Source organism: Balearica regulorum, chromosome Z (assembly GCF_011004875.1).
Source record: "Balearica regulorum gibbericeps isolate bBalReg1 chromosome Z, bBalReg1.pri, whole genome shotgun sequence".
Taxonomy (NCBI): Eukaryota; Metazoa; Chordata; class Aves; order Gruiformes; family Gruidae; genus Balearica; species Balearica regulorum.
Genome location: NC_046220.1, coordinates 23,758,482 through 23,776,719, shown reverse-complemented (window position 1 = coordinate 23,776,719; position 18,238 = coordinate 23,758,482). Strand labels below are relative to the sequence as shown.

General features: G+C 41.3%; 1 protein-coding gene across 3 annotated transcripts in view; it reads right to left on the bottom strand.

Annotated features, from left to right (window-relative positions):
• Positions 1 to 16,747, bottom strand: part of EPB41L4A (erythrocyte membrane protein band 4.1 like 4A) — a 146,822-nt gene extending 130,075 nt beyond the window's left edge. The window contains exons 1-2 of one of the 3 annotated variants that reach the window (XM_075740053.1): positions 16,641 to 16,747; positions 16,031 to 16,369 (exon numbers count right to left, since the gene is read on the bottom strand). In XM_075740053.1, the coding sequence (XP_075596168.1) occupies positions 16,031 to 16,129 (99 nt within the window). In that variant the 5' untranslated portion in view covers positions 16,130 to 16,369; positions 16,641 to 16,747. Of the gene's footprint in view, positions 1 to 16,030; positions 16,467 to 16,640 lie in introns of those variants that run through there. The other 2 variants (XM_075740051.1, XM_075740052.1) reach the window with 2 other exon arrangements.
• Between the last annotated feature and the right edge of the window lie 1,491 nt (positions 16,748 to 18,238).

Genomic DNA, 18,238 nt, shown 5'->3' with positions numbered 1-18,238 from the left:
ACCCACTAAAGTTAGGAAAAATGAAAGTAGCTTAACTGAAAACAAAAGTGTCCCTGGGTAGACGTCAGGGAAAGCCTTCTAACTAGAAGAGTAACAAAGGACTGCAGCTGAGCTCCTGGGAGCCTCCTTTAGTTGAGGTTTTCAAAAACAGATCAGGAGAAAAGAACCCATAAAGAATGAACCATGTATTTGTGACCATGCCCTCATATAATGCAATTCACTATAAATTGACTATATACCCTATTCATCTAATTCCCTTCTACTATTCTAGAGCTTCTATTGCTCTACAGAAGCAATCCTAGCCATTGAGAAATGATGACTTTATCTTCATAGGAAAAAAAAAAAAAAAAAAGAGGATTCCTAACACTTGCTTTAATTCTGAGCTTCCTCACAGAAATATGCAGGCTTACTGGTTTTAGGACTCAGCAGGGTTCATGCTTTTGAGTTCCTCTCTGCAACCATGACAACAGAAAGTTTAAATTATTTTAAATGAGAGCAAGAAAGAAATTCCAACACATTGCACTGATGAAAACACCTAAGTGAAATCCACCATAAGAATCAGACTGTATCATTGCAGATTTGAAGCCTTCCAAAGAAATCAGAGACCCTTGACGACATCTATGTAAGCTGAACTACCACTACCACAACCTGTGCAGGCTTTCAGCCAAATGCAAATGAAAGGTAATGCAACTAAATCCTCTTACTGCAATCTAAACTAAACCAAATTACTAAATATTTGCTATTCATGCATGTGGATAGCTACCACAGCTGAACACTTACCAGCCTGATCATGTACCCAAACTTTTCAACAGAAACTGGTAAGAATCAGCAGACCCCACAAATACTGCATGCAAGTAAAAGATTTAGATACTGTAGTCCCGCTGGAGAACTTAATTTTAGACAGAGTAACACACTTACCTGAATCACACAACTTTCAGCTCCATGTCACCACATAAATAACTCTGTGACAGTCAAATCTTCCTTTTGAAATACAGTTTTAATATGTCCCTATGTGAAGAATTACTGTAGTGCTTAGAGGCAAACATTTCTTTGTGTTAGCGGCAGCTGTTCCTTAAAACTGTTAAATCCACATTTAATTATCTGGGATTGTTTGTTTATTAAAAATACAGACACAGCAGCATAAAATCCTCTATTTTCCTTTTCTCTCATTAAGTAAAAAAAATGCCAACTCATAACACTAAGATGCTGCTTCCCAGTTTCAGCTCGGGGGTCCAGCTCTCATACACCAGGCATCATAAAGGCACCTCGATTTAAGTGATACTGTTGTACTGATATTTACTCTGTAACCGGTAATTCAGGCCTTGAGACAGTTTTTCACAATTAGCTGAGTGCCAAGCACAATCTTTAGAAAAGACTTTTGAAATACTCTTATGCAAGCACCTGAATGCTTTCGAAAATAAGTATCATGCCTGTATCCTTTGTGTACAATTCCAATCCTGCCTATGATTATGTGATACAGGGTAGTCCCCATTGACACCAACAGCATCTTCCTCACTAAGATCAGATCATTCCAATTTCTTCTTTTTCATATGCATAATTTTTTCTGTTTTGATTTGAGTTTTGTTTGCTTTGATACATTATAGCTGACACATTTGAGATAATCCAAACAGCGGGTAGTATAATTTTTTTGTCTCCTGTAGCAGAATGTGCGTGAGCAGACTAAAGCCTAACCACTGGCTTGACTTACATTGGCTTAATCAAGTGTCACTGGAGGATATAATTCCCAGTTGAAGCAAGAGCCCAAAACCAGAACAAACCTTTGTTCAAAATTAAAAAAAAAAAATCTTTTAAGCAGATCCAGTCTTCTATCTGAATGAAATAGATTAAGAAAAACAATCACAAAAATGATCTGTTCCACCAGGGTTCAAACAAGCCTGTTATTTCACCAAAATATTTCTTCTGCTCTAATCCTTAGCATAGAAGGATATATATATGTTTCAAGGTGCTTTAACCTTCTCCAACATATCCCTTTTCCCACAAGTGAGTAGCCTATATAACATGAGCACTATCATGATATGTAGCCAAACAAACTATGGGATTTATTTTTTTTTTCCCCATGAAAGCACATCCAGTTAGTCAGAAAGGCAATTTTCGCATGCAGAGAAAATATTAATATTTGGGGGTTTGATGGCTGGCAGGGCAGATGGGTTGATCAAACGGGTTTGATAGATTGTGGGTTCTGTGCTTTGAAAAGGTCAGCATGTATTGTGGAATTACCTGCTAGACCTCTGGCAGATGAGCTACCTTTGCAGCTTTGTGTTAGAGATGCTTAAAACCTTCAGGCTTGCCTAGAAACTTTCTTCAATTCACGCTGCTCCTGGAACCACAGTGTATCTCCCTCCCAGCCTGCCCCAGGCAAGGGCAGCTGAGCTGCTAATGCTAATCTATTATCTTTCTCACTTAAGGAAAGTTTAAGCTAGGTAACTAGAACAATTATTTGTATTGGTATAAACTGTTTCTGTGCTGGTTTACCTTTATAATTATTTTTTTTTGCGATGAAAACAGAACACCCTTAACTAAAATTGTGACAGCTACGCATAAACCATCAGTCCAGAGCTACCCACAGTATGCAGTTACAATTTGGGGCAGACACCTGGTGCAATTTACTCACAGCAGAATGCTGCAAATTTATACTACCAGAGCAGCAACCCCAGACTAAGCAGCTATTCTACCGCCTCGAGACAATATTCCCTGAACTGACAGCTTGGCCTCTTTCCTTCTCCACCCTAACCAGCTCCTCTCCCACACTGTCAATTTGCTCACTTGTGTGCTGCTGCAGCCCTAGACTGAGATCTCTCTGGGGCAGGGCCTGTCTCTGCCTGGGCTGTTTGCAGAGTACTTTCATGTTTTACCGGTGTGCTCAAGTGCTAGCATGGCTAAAACAATGGACGCCTCTACAAAAATTCCAGCCCCAACTTTGTGCAGGAGGGAACAGCTGTACACTTGAAAAATAACCCAAATCTACATGTATCATGAATGCTGGAGCATAAACTAATAGAGTCAAAGGCATCATTTAATTAAATGTTCAGTACCTTCTTCCACATTGAAAATGGCTAGTGCTCCTGACAGAGCGCAAGGCTTCCTTTGTGTATACTTAAAACAATCACTACTGCAATTTCCTTTAAATCGTTCTTCTGGTCTCCCCCTCCTGCTTCAGACTTAAAAGAGCTAAGAAGAATCATGCTTTTCCCTGCATTATGATTTTTTTTCCTTTTCACAAGCCTGTACTGAATAGAAAAAGGCCGTATCAGGCCGCTCAGGTTTCCTGTTCCCCTGTAACTGTTCCTAACTGACTCAAAATGCAAGCACATTTGTATGCAGGGTGAACTTCATAGCAAACACCTGCTTCTTAAAGGCACTATACACTCTGCTGGCTCCCGTAATTTACTGCTTGAGTACATTCTTTCGCTTCATTTTTTGTACACTCAGAAATCAATGCTCAAAATTCAATTACACTACTTTTCTACAGTTCAAGTTATTTTTCTTATCCCATATCCCTTCTGTATGCAAGAAAAGGAATATGAATCAGAGCAAGATTGAGAAACTAGATAATAAGCAGCACCCTGTTAGATGTCCTTCATCTTACAGATAATAATACTAAGTCCATCTGCTCTATGTGGTGAGATTTATGTAGGAAAAAAATGCATATTAAGATGAAGAACCTTAATCCACTGTAGCCAAAGGCAGAAGAAACTCCACCAATTTCAACAGAATTACATCAATCCACTAGTGGATTAGATACAAACACACACAGTAAAATCACCTCAAGTTGAGCATGGAGATGGGCATAGCTTTATGTAATTTTGAAAGACAGGTGAATGCAGTAATGAATACTGACTTGTACTTTTGTCACTTTTCAAGTGCATGTTTAAATTTCAGTCAAGCAGGAGTATAAAAATCTAGTTGTTTAGAATCATCATCAAGAGAAGACACATGGTAGGATTAAATAATACTGAAGAAAATTTCACCCTTTTAATTTTGGAGTTTCTATGGGTGCATTATTTGCTTATCAGAAGTTCTGGATTAATATTCTTGAAGGGAGGGTTCCATAAGCACACTACATGTATGTCACACACAGCAACAAAAGCATTTCTGTATGCTGCCCTATTGCAAAACTTCAACCCTGACCTACGTAATACTCATGGACAAAAAAAGAAATTAAAAAAAAAATCAAGAAAATAGAAAACATCATGGGCTCAGATACAGACTATGTAACAGGAAAAAAATCACATTTATAACAAAAAGCTGAGTTTCATTCATTTGCAGTGAACTCAACACAGGTGGTTTAATTCCCTCCCAATCCAACCTTCCTCTCAACAAAGTATGCTAGTCAGAAGCATGCTTTCCTGCAGGACTTCTGCCTTCTGGAGTTTCTGCATGCCACAGTGAAAATTTTGAGCTCTTACAAAAACACAACTGGGACAAATCACTACAAAGAAAGATTTACAACAAAAGAAAGGAAGTAGTGAGGAATTTCTTCCCTTCTGACATTTTGTAGATTCTTGTCCCCAAACTTAATTTCATCATGACAAGATCCCTCCAATTTCTGTACTGACACACATGCAATATCAAAAATAAACCTATTATTTTTCTGAACATCCATGCTGAGTTTTGTTCATCTGTTCACAAAGCAGCAGACATCATAAACAACCATGGTTTGCATGGCAGTTTGTCTTTGAACAAAGGCTTCAGGAGATACTTTGTGAAACATGCTTCTATGGCAGATTTCTTTCAGGAAAGTGGGAGAAGAGAAAAAACAGATCTAAGATCATGGAATAAAGATTCAGTCATGAAAGCAGCAAACACAGCTTTCATGCTCTAAACAGACTCAAGATCTCAATGCTGGTGAAAGGCCGAGGATGACTAAGAAAAAGTTTAACTTTTATTTAAAAGGTAGAAAGATGTGGAAAACATCTAACATCTCCATACAAGATCCAACATATTTCATTTTCAGCTTCATCATTAACTAATTGAGCCTGCTCACAAAAAAAAAAAAAACCCAAAAAGGGGGTCCAATTTGGCTCCTCTTGAAGTTGGTGTGAAAGTACACCAAAACAGCTATCGTCTTCATTGGAATTGAAACCAGGTCCACAATTTCAAGTATTACCAAATCAGGGAAAGGCTTTGGTAACTCACTGTTGCTTTCACAAGAAAAAGAAATATTATTACCAAATCTCTGCCTGAGGAAGAGAATTGGCTTTTGTGGGAACAGCCCAGGGACACTGGAGAAACAGCTAAAGGATCACAAGGCCAAGAACATTTTCTTAATAGTAAATCTCATCCATACCTATTTGGAGCATTGGGAGAGCAGAGAATACACTCCTTTTTTTGGAGTAAGTTTGGTTTTAATTTTAAAAATGCCTTTTGATTTTAAAGGCACTATAGTTTGTCAAGCCTTAACACAGAAGAACAAAAGACTACTCAAAATAATCCAGAACAAATGTGGTACCTTTGAAGGACACCAAAAGCTTTTGTTTCCAAGTATGATCCCACAGCTTTAGAGCTTGCTATGTTCCAGGTGAAGAACGTACACACTGGAAAGAAAGCTGTTCAGACAAATGTTATATACAGAAAAAAAAGGCATATGGTCATGTGTTTTGGAACATCTAGGTCCTGCTTAGGGACATTTAGAGAGAAAAAAAAATAAGGGGAAGAATATTGCTGAAGAATCTGACCACTTCAAAACAGAGGCAAAACATCTGATCTTTTGAACTTAAGAGCTTTATTCCCTCCTGAAAATATTAAAACACCTTCAAGCCCACTCTCTTCTCCCCTACCCGAAGCAGCCAATGCAAATTAAACCTAAAAAGCTGAGGGCAAGTCAGGACATTCACACATCTCTTCAAAAGGTTCCACTACAAGGTCTTGTGGCTTTCTTTCCTTCTTTTGCAGAGGAAACAGCGATACGAGCAAAGTTTTTTGCAAGCGTAACCATGCTGTCAATTTGCATCTCTCCTTCATTTGCACAGGGCCTTTTTCTCCTGATCACGACTACTGAATTCAGTCTGCCTTTCTCCCATGACCCCTTCTAAAGTGTCCTAATTTCCTGAGAATGGAGATCCAAACATAGTTGTCAGGATCATTTGCTGCATGGTCCCCAACATAAACAGCTTGGCTTCAGTCATTCAAGCCAGCCTTCAACATTACCCAGCAATGCATGTGCCTTCAAAGCACCCCAATATATATCACTCACCCCTTACAGTCATGCTATGACAATCAGAATTATGATAGTCTGAGACTCAGCTTCCTTTATTCTGGCATATTGAATAAACAAACCAACCATACAGACAAGAGATTGTCTGTCAGCATCAAATAGACCTCAAAGGACCCCCAAAGGGGGAGGTCTAGGCTGTGTGCAACACAGCGCAGATGTGGCCAGCTGCACCACATAGCCCAGGATGCAGCGGGCTCCTTGAACTCCCTTATACTGTTTTCTGAGGTAGTACAGACATGGCCACAGAAAACTACAAGAAAGGAGAATCTGACGGTTCCTCAGCATGAACAAAAACTGAAAAAGTAGTAGCAGTCATGGCTTTCCAGTCCCATTTGGTTATAACACGTGACTTCCTTTCCCTTCAACAGCCTCGATGAGAAGATTACACTGCTTTATAAACAACAGCCATCTTCTATAACATAGGCAAATAGATAACACCATTTAAACAGAATTAGAGCAGAGGCAAGGTCTAACATAGTGTTCTTCTGTCTCTGGTGTCGGCCAACACCAGCTACTTTTGAGGACAGTTTAAGATGCCCTCGGTAGGAAGATGTGGAGAGTCTGCTTTCATATTACGTGTCATACCAATATTCAGAGATTACTTCTTTTCAGAAGGAATATCTAACCATTATCTAACCATTTGCTTTGAGTTTAAGTCAGTGCTGAACTCACTCCTCATCACTCACCTAAGTGTTCTTCCTCATTTTTTTTTAATTCTGAGTAGCTAGTTTCATGCGTTTCCTATGGTACTCATGCATGGCATTAAAAAAAAATGTATTTTCCCTTATGGTTGTGAATGTAGCCCCTTATAAAGACAACTCTTGTTCTGGTATTCTGAGGGGAAAAAGAACTAAACCCCATTACATTCCTTCTAGCCACCATTCATCCACCAAATACAAAAGAAGTTTGTTGCAATTCTTTACACTGTGACACTGTGAATCTGAATAAAACTGATGAACCAAAACCAGAACTGTAATTTTTCCATATTTAATTTATTTAAAAGATTAATAATAAACTAGATCTTCAATATTTAATAAATAAGAAGTGGATATTACTGTAGATAGAAAATATTTTTGGTGACACTACAAATAGCCTATTCTAAGACAAATGAGAACTTACAGTGCAATGTAGTGTGTGGAAAACAAGAACGAGGTCCCATGTTTTTTTATCTGGATGATCTTTCTTCTGGCTCAATCCTGCAAGATGCTCAACTGCCCTTAGTTCTGCAAAGTGTTAAAGCATGTGCTTACATACATTAGTAGCCATGCCAAATTTTACCACTAATTACATAGGGAAACTGCCATTTTCTGCCTTCCAAATACTTTTCATGCAATTGAGATATAAAAGATCCTCCTTTTCCATTGCTAAAAGGCATTCTGTCTCACATAGCCAAAGAATTTATCCCTCAGTGCATTCAGTTCTCATTTTCCTGAGAACACAGGAAAGACAGTAAAGTGCTGAGCCACTTATTATCAAACTGGCTCACTCAACCACATACAGATTTTACCCACATACCCAAAACTTCAAGAACTACAGGAAGACAGAGTGTCTTCTTGTCTGGCTTATAGAAAGGCATTTGTAACCCTGCAAAGTTTAAAAGGTAAAAACTGACAAATAAATAAGTACATGAAACATACAAAATACAGCCCACTTTTTCCTCCACATTAGTAACTTATCCATGACTATAATGACTTTATTATATATTTTAAGTGTAGGTGGAAGCAGCACTTGGATTTCACAGTATGTAAAGGGTTCTCCTTATTAAACATAACTGGTACAAATACCTGTAGGAGGGAGGGTTTGTCACTTGTATGCTCTTCCCTCACGTAACACCAAGACAGACTAAAAACATTCAGTGAGAAAGAAGGGTTTGTTTAAAATGAATCCTTCCAAACCTCTGAGACTTCTAACAACCAAGCTTTAATATAACACTCCTGGTACTATAGGTTAATGATGCATTCAACTTACTAAAGATTAGCATGAAGAATGATAAAAAAATCCTTTTGTGGGTATTTTAAATTCTAGTTGTTATTTTCAATAACAATGATTTGTACTGTCAATTCAAAGCAACTACTGAGGTGTCTTTTTTCCAGCTCTGGAAAGTTCACCATTGCATTTATTTTCCTCTCTCACTCATATTCCCAAATGTTTCTCTCTCTCTCTCGATTTCTAACCTCCCCAATACTACTGTTTTTCTTTTCCTTTCCTCAAATAAAGAATGCAAATCCACTGGCTGTGTGATTACTGCTGCCCGCGTTCCCTTATATACCTCACACGGAACCCATTTTCTTATAGGTAATCATCTGCCTCCCAGAGTCACTAAGCAGAGTCTACTTCTGACCAGTGGGATAACAGGCAAAACAAGGTATTGTATGTTTAAGGTGATACTGAAATTTTAGCTTTAAAAAAAACCAGTATTTATGGTCACAAACCAAGCAATACAGCCTTCTATCAGAGATTAAAAAAGCACATTTCCCACTTAGCAAAACAGGCAGGTTCCCCTCTTAATGCTGCAGCAAAACCAAAGCAGCAGAGTTCTCATTTTGCAATGTTTCTATTGGCTTTTCACTTCTAAATAATAGCACGGCTTGACCCTAAGCACGTCCCTTTGACCTTAGTGCCTACAGTGTTCAACCATCCCCAACACAGGATGCAAAGAAAGAAGTGGGAACAAGAGCACCATCAATACTGAAATTACAATCTTCATTCTAAACTATGAAATTAAACTGGTATGTAGCAAGCACAAGATCTGATCAAAAAGAGAGTATCTAAAATGTGCACTAAAAATGCAGACTGCAAAATTCTACCCAGATACTGAAACATGAATATTCACTTGCAAAGATCTCACTTCTGAGTAAAATGCAGCTAATAAAGCTGCTCTATCATTACAAAAATGAAATGCTCGAGGAAAATAAGAGTTTAAATAAAATAAAAAAAAAAGTGACAAGAATGAAGAAAGGAGAATGCATCAGTAATCTCTCATCTTTCTACCAAAAATATGGATATTAGTAATGATGCAACAAGACCATTCTCCTCATACATGTTCAATACCATCTTGGCAACAGATATTTTATAGTGTGAAGTGACATAAAACTATAGCTTCTTAATGAAATTCTCCTTCTGAAGCACCATTCAAATTATTCAGTCTCTTCAAGAGTTCCCCTCACATTACATGGAAATTTTTGTCAGTTTTCTTCCTTAAGTAGAAGGGTTGCGATTCTGCAGTTAAATTTTAATAAACTAAGAACTTTAATAAACTAAAATGAATAAAATATCACCAGATGATATTTAACTACACTAAATACTCTAATATAAGAAATGCTCAGTCCAAGTTACAGAAATCCAAAAGCGCTTAATAAAAAGGCCACCTCACACAGCTTACGTTTGCCCTGGTTATATTAAGAAATTATTGCTCATTGAAACCAGCAAAACAGACCCCTCTGACAATATTATTGCTCAAACCTCAGGTTCACTAAGAGGTAAGTTCATTTAAAAGTTAATGGATTTCCTTCTTGCTGTCATGCTGGTTTCATTAATTTAGTTAAGTGTACCTAGGGAAAATAAAGTGTCTCAATGTTCATTTATTTTATGGTTATCCCCTGGGGTATTCAAAATTGCTGGTCTCATCTGTAAAGATACTGGTGAAATTAGTAATCTGTTTCAAATATGTGACAGTAATTTTGAGAAGTAGTTAACAGCAAGGTTCATGAGCCCTTTTGTTATTTTCATTCTTTTTTAACTAGAATTGTGCACTATTTCAGTCCATTTCTAGAGGACTGAAACAGTGAACAATTCCACATGCACCATCTTGTACTCAGTGTGCAACCAGATGACTATTTTATACCCATAATAGAAATTTAAGAAAGAACAGCATCTTTCTAATATGGAAATGCTATGGAGTATCATTAATTCACATTTTTGTTAAATTTTTTTTGTCCCTTTTGTTACAAACAATCCTTAGATGTATTGCATCTACAACATTAAAGAAGAAAACATACTTATTTACCCTTGGAGCTTGACAATATTATCTACTTAGTTTCCCTGCTGCTGTGCAAAATATGTACACATAACAAAAAAACTGTAGCTTTGTAAAGAAAATAAATTATGAGGTTGCCAACAAGACTTAGAATGGTATCTGTTTTTCTAAATACTGTTTTCAGTGTTTAAAAAAAAAAAGCTGGATTTCAAGATTCTGTCCTTTTAACCAATTCACTTTTTATCAACTATTGTTTTCAAAACAATATTCTGAATATGTAGAGGAATCTGCCTTGAAAGTATCTATTAATCAACACCAAACAGGGCAAAGTAAAGAACACGCTTTAATATGCTTGAATTTTGATATTACAGATTGGTAATTACTGTAGGTGGTAAGCAAATTACCATAGGTAGAAAGCAACTGCGATCTACCATTAAAAAGATTTTTAGGATTTCTGCAATAGTATACCTGCATAATTGAGAAAATTTCTCACAGTAAGATGCTTTCCTTTTTAAAAAATGTAGAAGTATAAAACAACAGAAGTCACTATAAAAAAACTACATTCCATATTCACACAGCAAATGACTACCAATTTGACTTTTAATGTCAACTGTCAATTAGAATAATTAACAAAATGTAAGATCTTTCTATTCATAGGGCTCTATTTCCTGCTGACATGTGCATTCATTAAGCATTTTCACCGGGGAAAAAAACAGGAGCATACCATTCCCATATCGACTCCTTGGAGTCCCTAGAGCTAAATTAGCTTGATCCAAAAGTGCACCCCACATTTTCTGTATATAGTAAATTTTGAAGGCATGAAGCCTGGCACATTTTGAACTGCTTAGATTAAAAAAATAAAGAGAAAAAAACCACAAAAAACCCAAACACCAACACCCCCCCCCCCAAAAAAAACCCAAACCCAACACCAAAACACCCACCACCTTTACTGGCGAGTGAAAAAAGAATGTCAGAATAACCCCCAGAAAACTTTCTAAGAAATTGTGTATTTATCTATTTCTATTTCTATGTATCATACTAAACCATATTGTGAATTATTCTGTAAGTTTCTTAACAACATATATAATTTTCTGATGAACCCACTCATATTTTTTACATATCAAGTCATTTAACACAGTTCCTAACCTCAGTCAGTCACTACTTCAGATATTTGTGTGTGTGTGGTTTTTTGTTTATTTTTTTAATCATGTTGGGATACACAAGCCTGCATTTAGATTGTTGGATCTCATTTTGTTAAATTCTCAGTAAATCATCACGAAGAAAGATCTGTCTGCTTACTCGCCAGATAAAAACCACACAGTTTCTTTGGAGACAAAGATTCGACCTATAAGTGTAGCTTACCAACCATGAAATGCATCTCTGTACGGAGGGCCAGACAGCCTTCTATACCACAGAAGTACCAACACCTTAACATACCCAGTAACTGGTATGGTGGCTAGAGTATCACTATTAGATGGTACTATCTAATAAAATAATGCTTACAGAACACATACTGTAAACAGTCTTCCAGGAAGAATTAGTGTACCTATCCTATGCTATTATAATGAAACTTTCCTGTTGGCCCATCACACATGTCAAAATAAATAGGACTTAGCACAAAAATAGCGCTCAGAGAGGAATTTCAAGGAATACTTCAAAAGTGCAATGACCAGATGCCTTAAGACTCATTAGCGAGCTTGTTCACTGGAGCAGTAGCTAATTTTTTTTTTTTTTAAGAACTTTATTCCAATCAAAGAGATACAAACATAAAACAGAGATGTTTCATAGTATTTTTAAGTTCTTCGGGAAAAAGGAAACAAACATTTACCTCAAATTATATTTTCAAGAAAAGTAAGTAAAAAGGTTGTTAAATTCCTGTTATAGACACATTACAGGACGACTGTTCTTTCTGAAACAGCTAATCACAAACAGACTTCATAGCAGTCTTTCTAAGGGTGCACAGAGGTGACCTCCAATAACAAGTCAGTGCAACAAGGCACAACAATCTCTTTCTGTGGGGACAATTACTCCAATTCTTAACAGAGTCAAAATATGTAATGCCCATAACCCATCAGTCAGGTATCATGTCAAAACACTATTGGCATGTCTTGTGACTTCAACAAATAAGCTATACCTACTTAGAAGGTAGTACTGTACCACGACAATGCCTAAGTTATTGTTTAATCTATGTGAAGATGAGTCAAAGTAACAATCCTGGAAAAGTGATTGATTTACAGTTAACAGCTGATTCTTATCATATTTGTAGAAAAAGCCTGTTAAAAGCCTATTTCTTAACTGGCACCTTGAACATCCTTTTTAGAGGAAAAGCTGCCCCAATCTGAGACCATATACTTCGATTAGGCAAACTGTACCAGACCTAGTGAAGGGTCTTTTTTAATCCAAAGTTGTTTGGACTAACAACTGCCATTGCTTTATTATCTCAAAACATGTACTCTCCAAAATATTTCTCACTGTTAATAATGAAACATAAAAATTGAGATTATGAGGTATTTGATGGCCTTTCCTGATTATTTACCTTTAACCAGCCTGCTGTAAACCTGAAGGCTGGAGAGCCAGCTTCCGCATTTTTGCCCAACAGTGTTCTGACCTTAAACCATGAAGATATAAAGGAAGAACAGCACTGGTAACAGTGGGAAAACAGAAACAAACTATGAGAAGCAAAAGTCAGTTCGAGAAACTACAAGGAAGAGACCATCACAAACGCCTCCAGACAGCACGGCCCACAGCAGACTGGTCAGCTGCTGCCAGCCTAGAGCGCTGGGAACTTTATTCCTGACTCTGATGTTGACCTGTTGCACAAGCTTGGAAAAGTCACTTGACCTCTTTGCACCTCAGCTTCCCCACTTGGAACCAGAAAAAAACAATCCTTTCCTTTCTCTAACAAGCTCGCTGAAATCCAGAGAGACACGTATCTCTAAATTGCACTCAAAGTCTTAGCCTTCTGCCACCTCTGCTGTTTCAATCTGAAGTACAACTTAAAGCCCACTGTAGTACCAAGAATGTGTTAATACAAACAGTAACTCAAAAATTACATATTTTGCTGCATATAGCATAGCAAGCCAGAAATAACTACCATGCAAACTAAGCAATGCATCTTCAAAACTCTACATCAGTTCAGAAACAAGTATTTACTTCATGCCTTTATTCCAGATTCACCAAAGAAACAAATTTATCTAGGACTCCTACAGTCACTGAGCTCAGTCTTCCACCTTTCAAAGCAAACAAGACTAAATCCACTAATATCAAGTAGATAGACAGTAAATAGCTATTAAGTTGTGGGGTTTATTTCTAGCAGATATGCATCTACTTGTGGAAAAAGAAGGGAACAAAGTTGCTTGTATAACCACCTAAAATCTCTGCTCTTGAAATACCTTGTTCAAGATTTGTGAAAGAGTACCTAAAAACACGTTTCCTGTGTAGCTGTGAACCCAACAAAAGTGTGAAGACAAAAGATCACATAGAGAATCCAAAGTTCTAAGGAAATCTTTGTTTTAAAATAAAATAGGTAAGAACATTTATAATCTATACCTCAGTGCCAAAGATGAAATTCTATAAAAACAAATGTGAGACTCTGCATTTTTAGATGTGTACATGCTAACGAAAGAATTAAAGCAAAACATTCATATTCCAAGGTTGAAGTCCTGAACGACAGAACATGACAAATTTTAAGTTCTGTTTCACTAAGAAATAATGATATAACTTCAGTGGAAACCTGGAGAATAAAAACAACACAAATGCTCTCTGAGCAGTTTAAAATGACATAAGCCAGCACTCAGCTGAAAGACCCAGCTCTGCCCTCCTCCAGCTGCAAAGCATATCAGGGCACCGACCCATCTGAAGACTAACCCAGCAAAAGGAAAACCAGTAGTTACCCTTCAGCTGGACATGCGCTGCTCTTCAGATGCAGCTGCACAAACACTTGTGCAAGTACAAAGGCAAGGGAGAAAACAATGTTGGAAACCATTGACCAGGGCAGAGCTACGCAGTTCCTCTCTGTAGGTTTTCAAAGGCTCATGGAGCTACAGCGCTGGGGTGTGGTTTCACATTATACAAATTTAATCTTAAAAAAAACCCAAAACAAACCAGACTGCTACAAAAAGGGAGATAGATTCTCCTCTCCCTAAAGTTCCCTGCTTTGCAGTGTCAGTGCCTACCCCAAAATGTTAACGAACCACTACTTTTCTCTCAGATCCACACACTGTTCCAACTGACCCTGTGACTGCTCCATGGCTAGATTCAAGACAGAGAAGGAGCAGGTGGAAGGGCTGAAATCTTTAGCGTCATGCCACATTCAGATCACACTAAGAATGGTAGGAAACCACACCCTCATCCTAAATTATATGGTTCCCAACACTGTAAGTCACACATTCTTAAAAAGAAGTTAAATCTTCAGACCTTTTCTTTCCCATGGGACATTAATTTTTATTAGATGCTGCACAAACCTGTCACCTTTCAGGGTCTGGATTCATGAAGCCAGCCATGAAGTAGGACTATCTCTGTGGATTATTCTTTTAATATAGTTCTTCTACGACTGCACATTTACAAAGCAATATGCATGCATAGCATACATACCCACATGTGCACAGATAAAGGTAAGTTTTTCAGAAGTGTCTAAAGTTAGACTTCAAAGACCCTACATAGGTACTGAATTCCAGCGTCACCTGATTTGCTTACTCCTCTGTGCTAAGCATGGATTTATGAGCGTATTTGCAGGCAGTTGATTCAGCAGAGCTTGATAGTTCTCAATACATGTAGAGCTGGTAGTGCCACAGATTATAGTTAAAATGATATTGTTAAATTCAGACTCCTTCTCCCTTGCTTTGGGTTTTCCTTTTCCCAGTTGCTTCACCAAACTTTAATTATTGAAGCTGAAACATACAGGCATGCAGACTTCTATTCTTTGGATATCTTAGGTAAAATAGATTAGCCCTTTTCAATAATAAGTTTTAGATTAACTGATCTCTTTTTCTTTTTTTCTGATCCAACACTGAAACCATGTTGTTATGTTGCTAATAAATTCAAGTCCCCAGCTTTCTGAACGGCAGCTTCAAGTGTCTGAAACATGCTGTCATCAGGCTTACCCAAACAGGACCAAGTTAAGGGCCTTTCGAAAAAAATCCCCGTTTTCACATACTCTGTCAGGGCTCATTTAACGTTTGGCAGATGACTACTTTGAAGAGTTCATCCGCGCCGAGCGTGCTGCAGCAGGGCAAGCGCTTTTCCCACCGACCAGGCCACCGGCCACAGGGCTGGAGCGAAGGCTGGACCTTCGCCCCTCCGCCGGGGAGCTGCTGCTCTGCCGCCGCCGGTGGCCGGGGGGAGGCGCCCGGCTCTGCCCTGATGCCAGAGGCCTTTTTCCCGGAGAGGCGAGCAGCTCCAGGGAGGGCACGGCAGGGAGCAGCGGCCAAAGGCAGAGGGAGAGGGGAGTGACTCAACACTGGTGCTCAACAGCCCGTGCACACAGCAGCCTTTTCCTTTTTTTTTTGGTAGCATGTACAAAAAAATACTTGTGCCGAGTGTCCCGAGTGATCGGCACCTGCTCATTTAAAGTCCCCAAAGCCACGTCTACCCCACCGGCACGCGTCTTCCTCATTCATCTGTCCCTTGAGCGACCGCAACGAAAGTTACGAAATTATTTTCTTCTCCTCCCGCGGAACCCCAAAACCCCTTTTTCCTACCGCCGCTCCGTTCCCGGCTACCGAAACGCGGTGAGGAGACGGACGCCGCCGGGCAGCCGCACCGCACGGCGCGGAGCCCGGCCCCGGGGGTTCTCCCGTAGCCCCGCCGGCCGCCCTTACCTTGATGCCCTGCTGCTGGGTGGTCAGGGTCAGCTTGGACTCGTCCAGGAGCAGAACTTCGCAGTAAAATTCCTCTGGGACCGCGCAGAAACAGCCCATGCCTGCTGCGATGGCCGGGGACGGGCTGGGGAGGCGGGCAGAGCCCCAAGCGGCGGCGGAGAGGGGCTAAGGCGCAGCCGGGGCTGGGCCGCGCCCGGGTCCGCGCCCGGGTCAGCGCCCCGCCGCAGAGGCTGGAGGCCGGCGGACGCTAGGGCGCAGCGCCCAGCCCCACAGGGCGGCCCTCCGCCGCCGCCGCCGCCATCCCGCGGAAGAGCCTCGACCGGGGGCGCCGGGCGCTCCCTGTGGGAAAGGGAGAAGAAAGAGACCGGCGGCTTTTTAGGAAGGAGCCCAGGGCGCAGCCCTCGCCCACGGCTGGCTGTCACGACGGCTCCCCCGCTGCTGCCGCCCCGGGGAGGTACCGAGCCGCCCACCCCACCCGCCCCGTCCCCCGCCCCGTCCGCGCACGTTTCCGCGCCTCCTCTTTGTGTGGAGGACCGGGCGCCGGGGGAGCCCTCTCTGCCGCCGCGGCCGGTTGGGGGGGGGGGGGTCCTCCGCCCGACGAGCACGTTACCTCCAGCCGCGGATCCTGTTAGTGGAGCGGGGCGGCCGCGGTGCCCGGCGGGCGCGGGGCTGGCGTCCCTTGGCTGCCTGCGGCCATGTAGGGAGGGCGCCGGGAGCCGCTCACCTCCTCCCCCGGCGGGGGCGGAGGGATCGGGGGGAGCGGCGCCGGGAGCGACCCAGCCGCCGGCCGCCTCCTGCTGTCCGCTGCGCAGGGTTTTCGCGGGGCAGGCGGCGGCAGACCGGGGCCGCTTTGAGACGGAGGCTGGCGAACGGCACCTGCCCGGCCGAGGAGCCGCCGCCGCCCATGGGCTGGCTCCTCCGCGCCCGCCCCCCCCGCCCCGCCCGCCGGCACCGGTACCATCGCAGCACGCGGACCGGCCAGCGGCACCGCTCCGCATCTCACAGTACACCACCGGCATCCCAGGTCTGGAGCCGGACCCTCGCTGCCCTCTCCCGCGGCTCAGCTGTGCCCATTGCGATTGCCGGCGGTGGGGCGGGGGCGATGGTCCCGGTCCTGGTCCCAGGTCTACCCGTCTCGGGCTCTCCGGCTCCTGCCACGGCTGCTCCCCCCCCGCCCCCGGCGGCCACGGCCCCTCACGCCGGGGCAGCACTGACCCCTGCTGGGCTGCCGGCTGCGGGGGGCGCCGGGGCCGCGCTGCCCCATGGACCGGCGGCGGGCTGGGTCGGCGGTGCTCCCCTAAGGGCGTCAGGTCGGGGACCGAGTTTTGTCTCCGTACTTCGCGGGGAAGGGCTTCAGGAAACACCGGTGAAGGACCAGGAGAGGGTGACTTTAAAAGTAGCCTTGGAGTGAAATGTCTCTTCCAGCATGCTGTTAAATACTGAGCTTGCTACAGATATATTTAATTATTTAATTTAAAAACCAACAACCCTGTAGTAGTAAAAAAAAAAAAAAAAAAAAAAAAAAAAGGTAGAACATAAAAGAACTTGCAACTGCCTTTCCAGTTGCTGTCTGTCGTTTCTGGAGCACACACCAGTCCACCTTTGTATTTTAATTGCTGCACATATCTATATTCTATGATTTTTTCCCCCTCAGGCAGAAAGTTAAGCCCTGATCCCACAAGTGCCTGTGCATTTGCTTAATTTTGCATGCATGAGTCGTTCTGTTGAAGATCATACAAAGTTTGCATGTGCAAATTTAAGAATATGTATAAATGTTTTTCTTACGATAGTTAACTTGCTCCTATTGCATAAGAGAAGGGCACAAGGAGATTTCTCACTTGACAAACTCTACTAGGTGCGTAGGCACAGAGAATGATACCTCTGCTTTTAACTGCCTGCCCTAAATAAAACCCTGCTACTCCCAGGAAATGTCACTTCCATTTTCTTGTTTGGTGCAGGTAGCGTGTAAGCTTGTGAAGTGGGGTGTTAGGATTTCTGTATCCATCCGATAGCTGCAAAACCAGTGTTCCATGAGCACTGTGAAAATCAGGACAAAAGACATTATATATTTTCATTAAAAATACAGGCTTTTGAACAACTTATGGAATATGAAGTCTTGTAAAAGCTTAAAAATTCAAGTTGCTAACCTTTGTTGTTGTGCAACATATACCTGATGAGAATGTCATCCAGACAGCACAAGAAATTTAG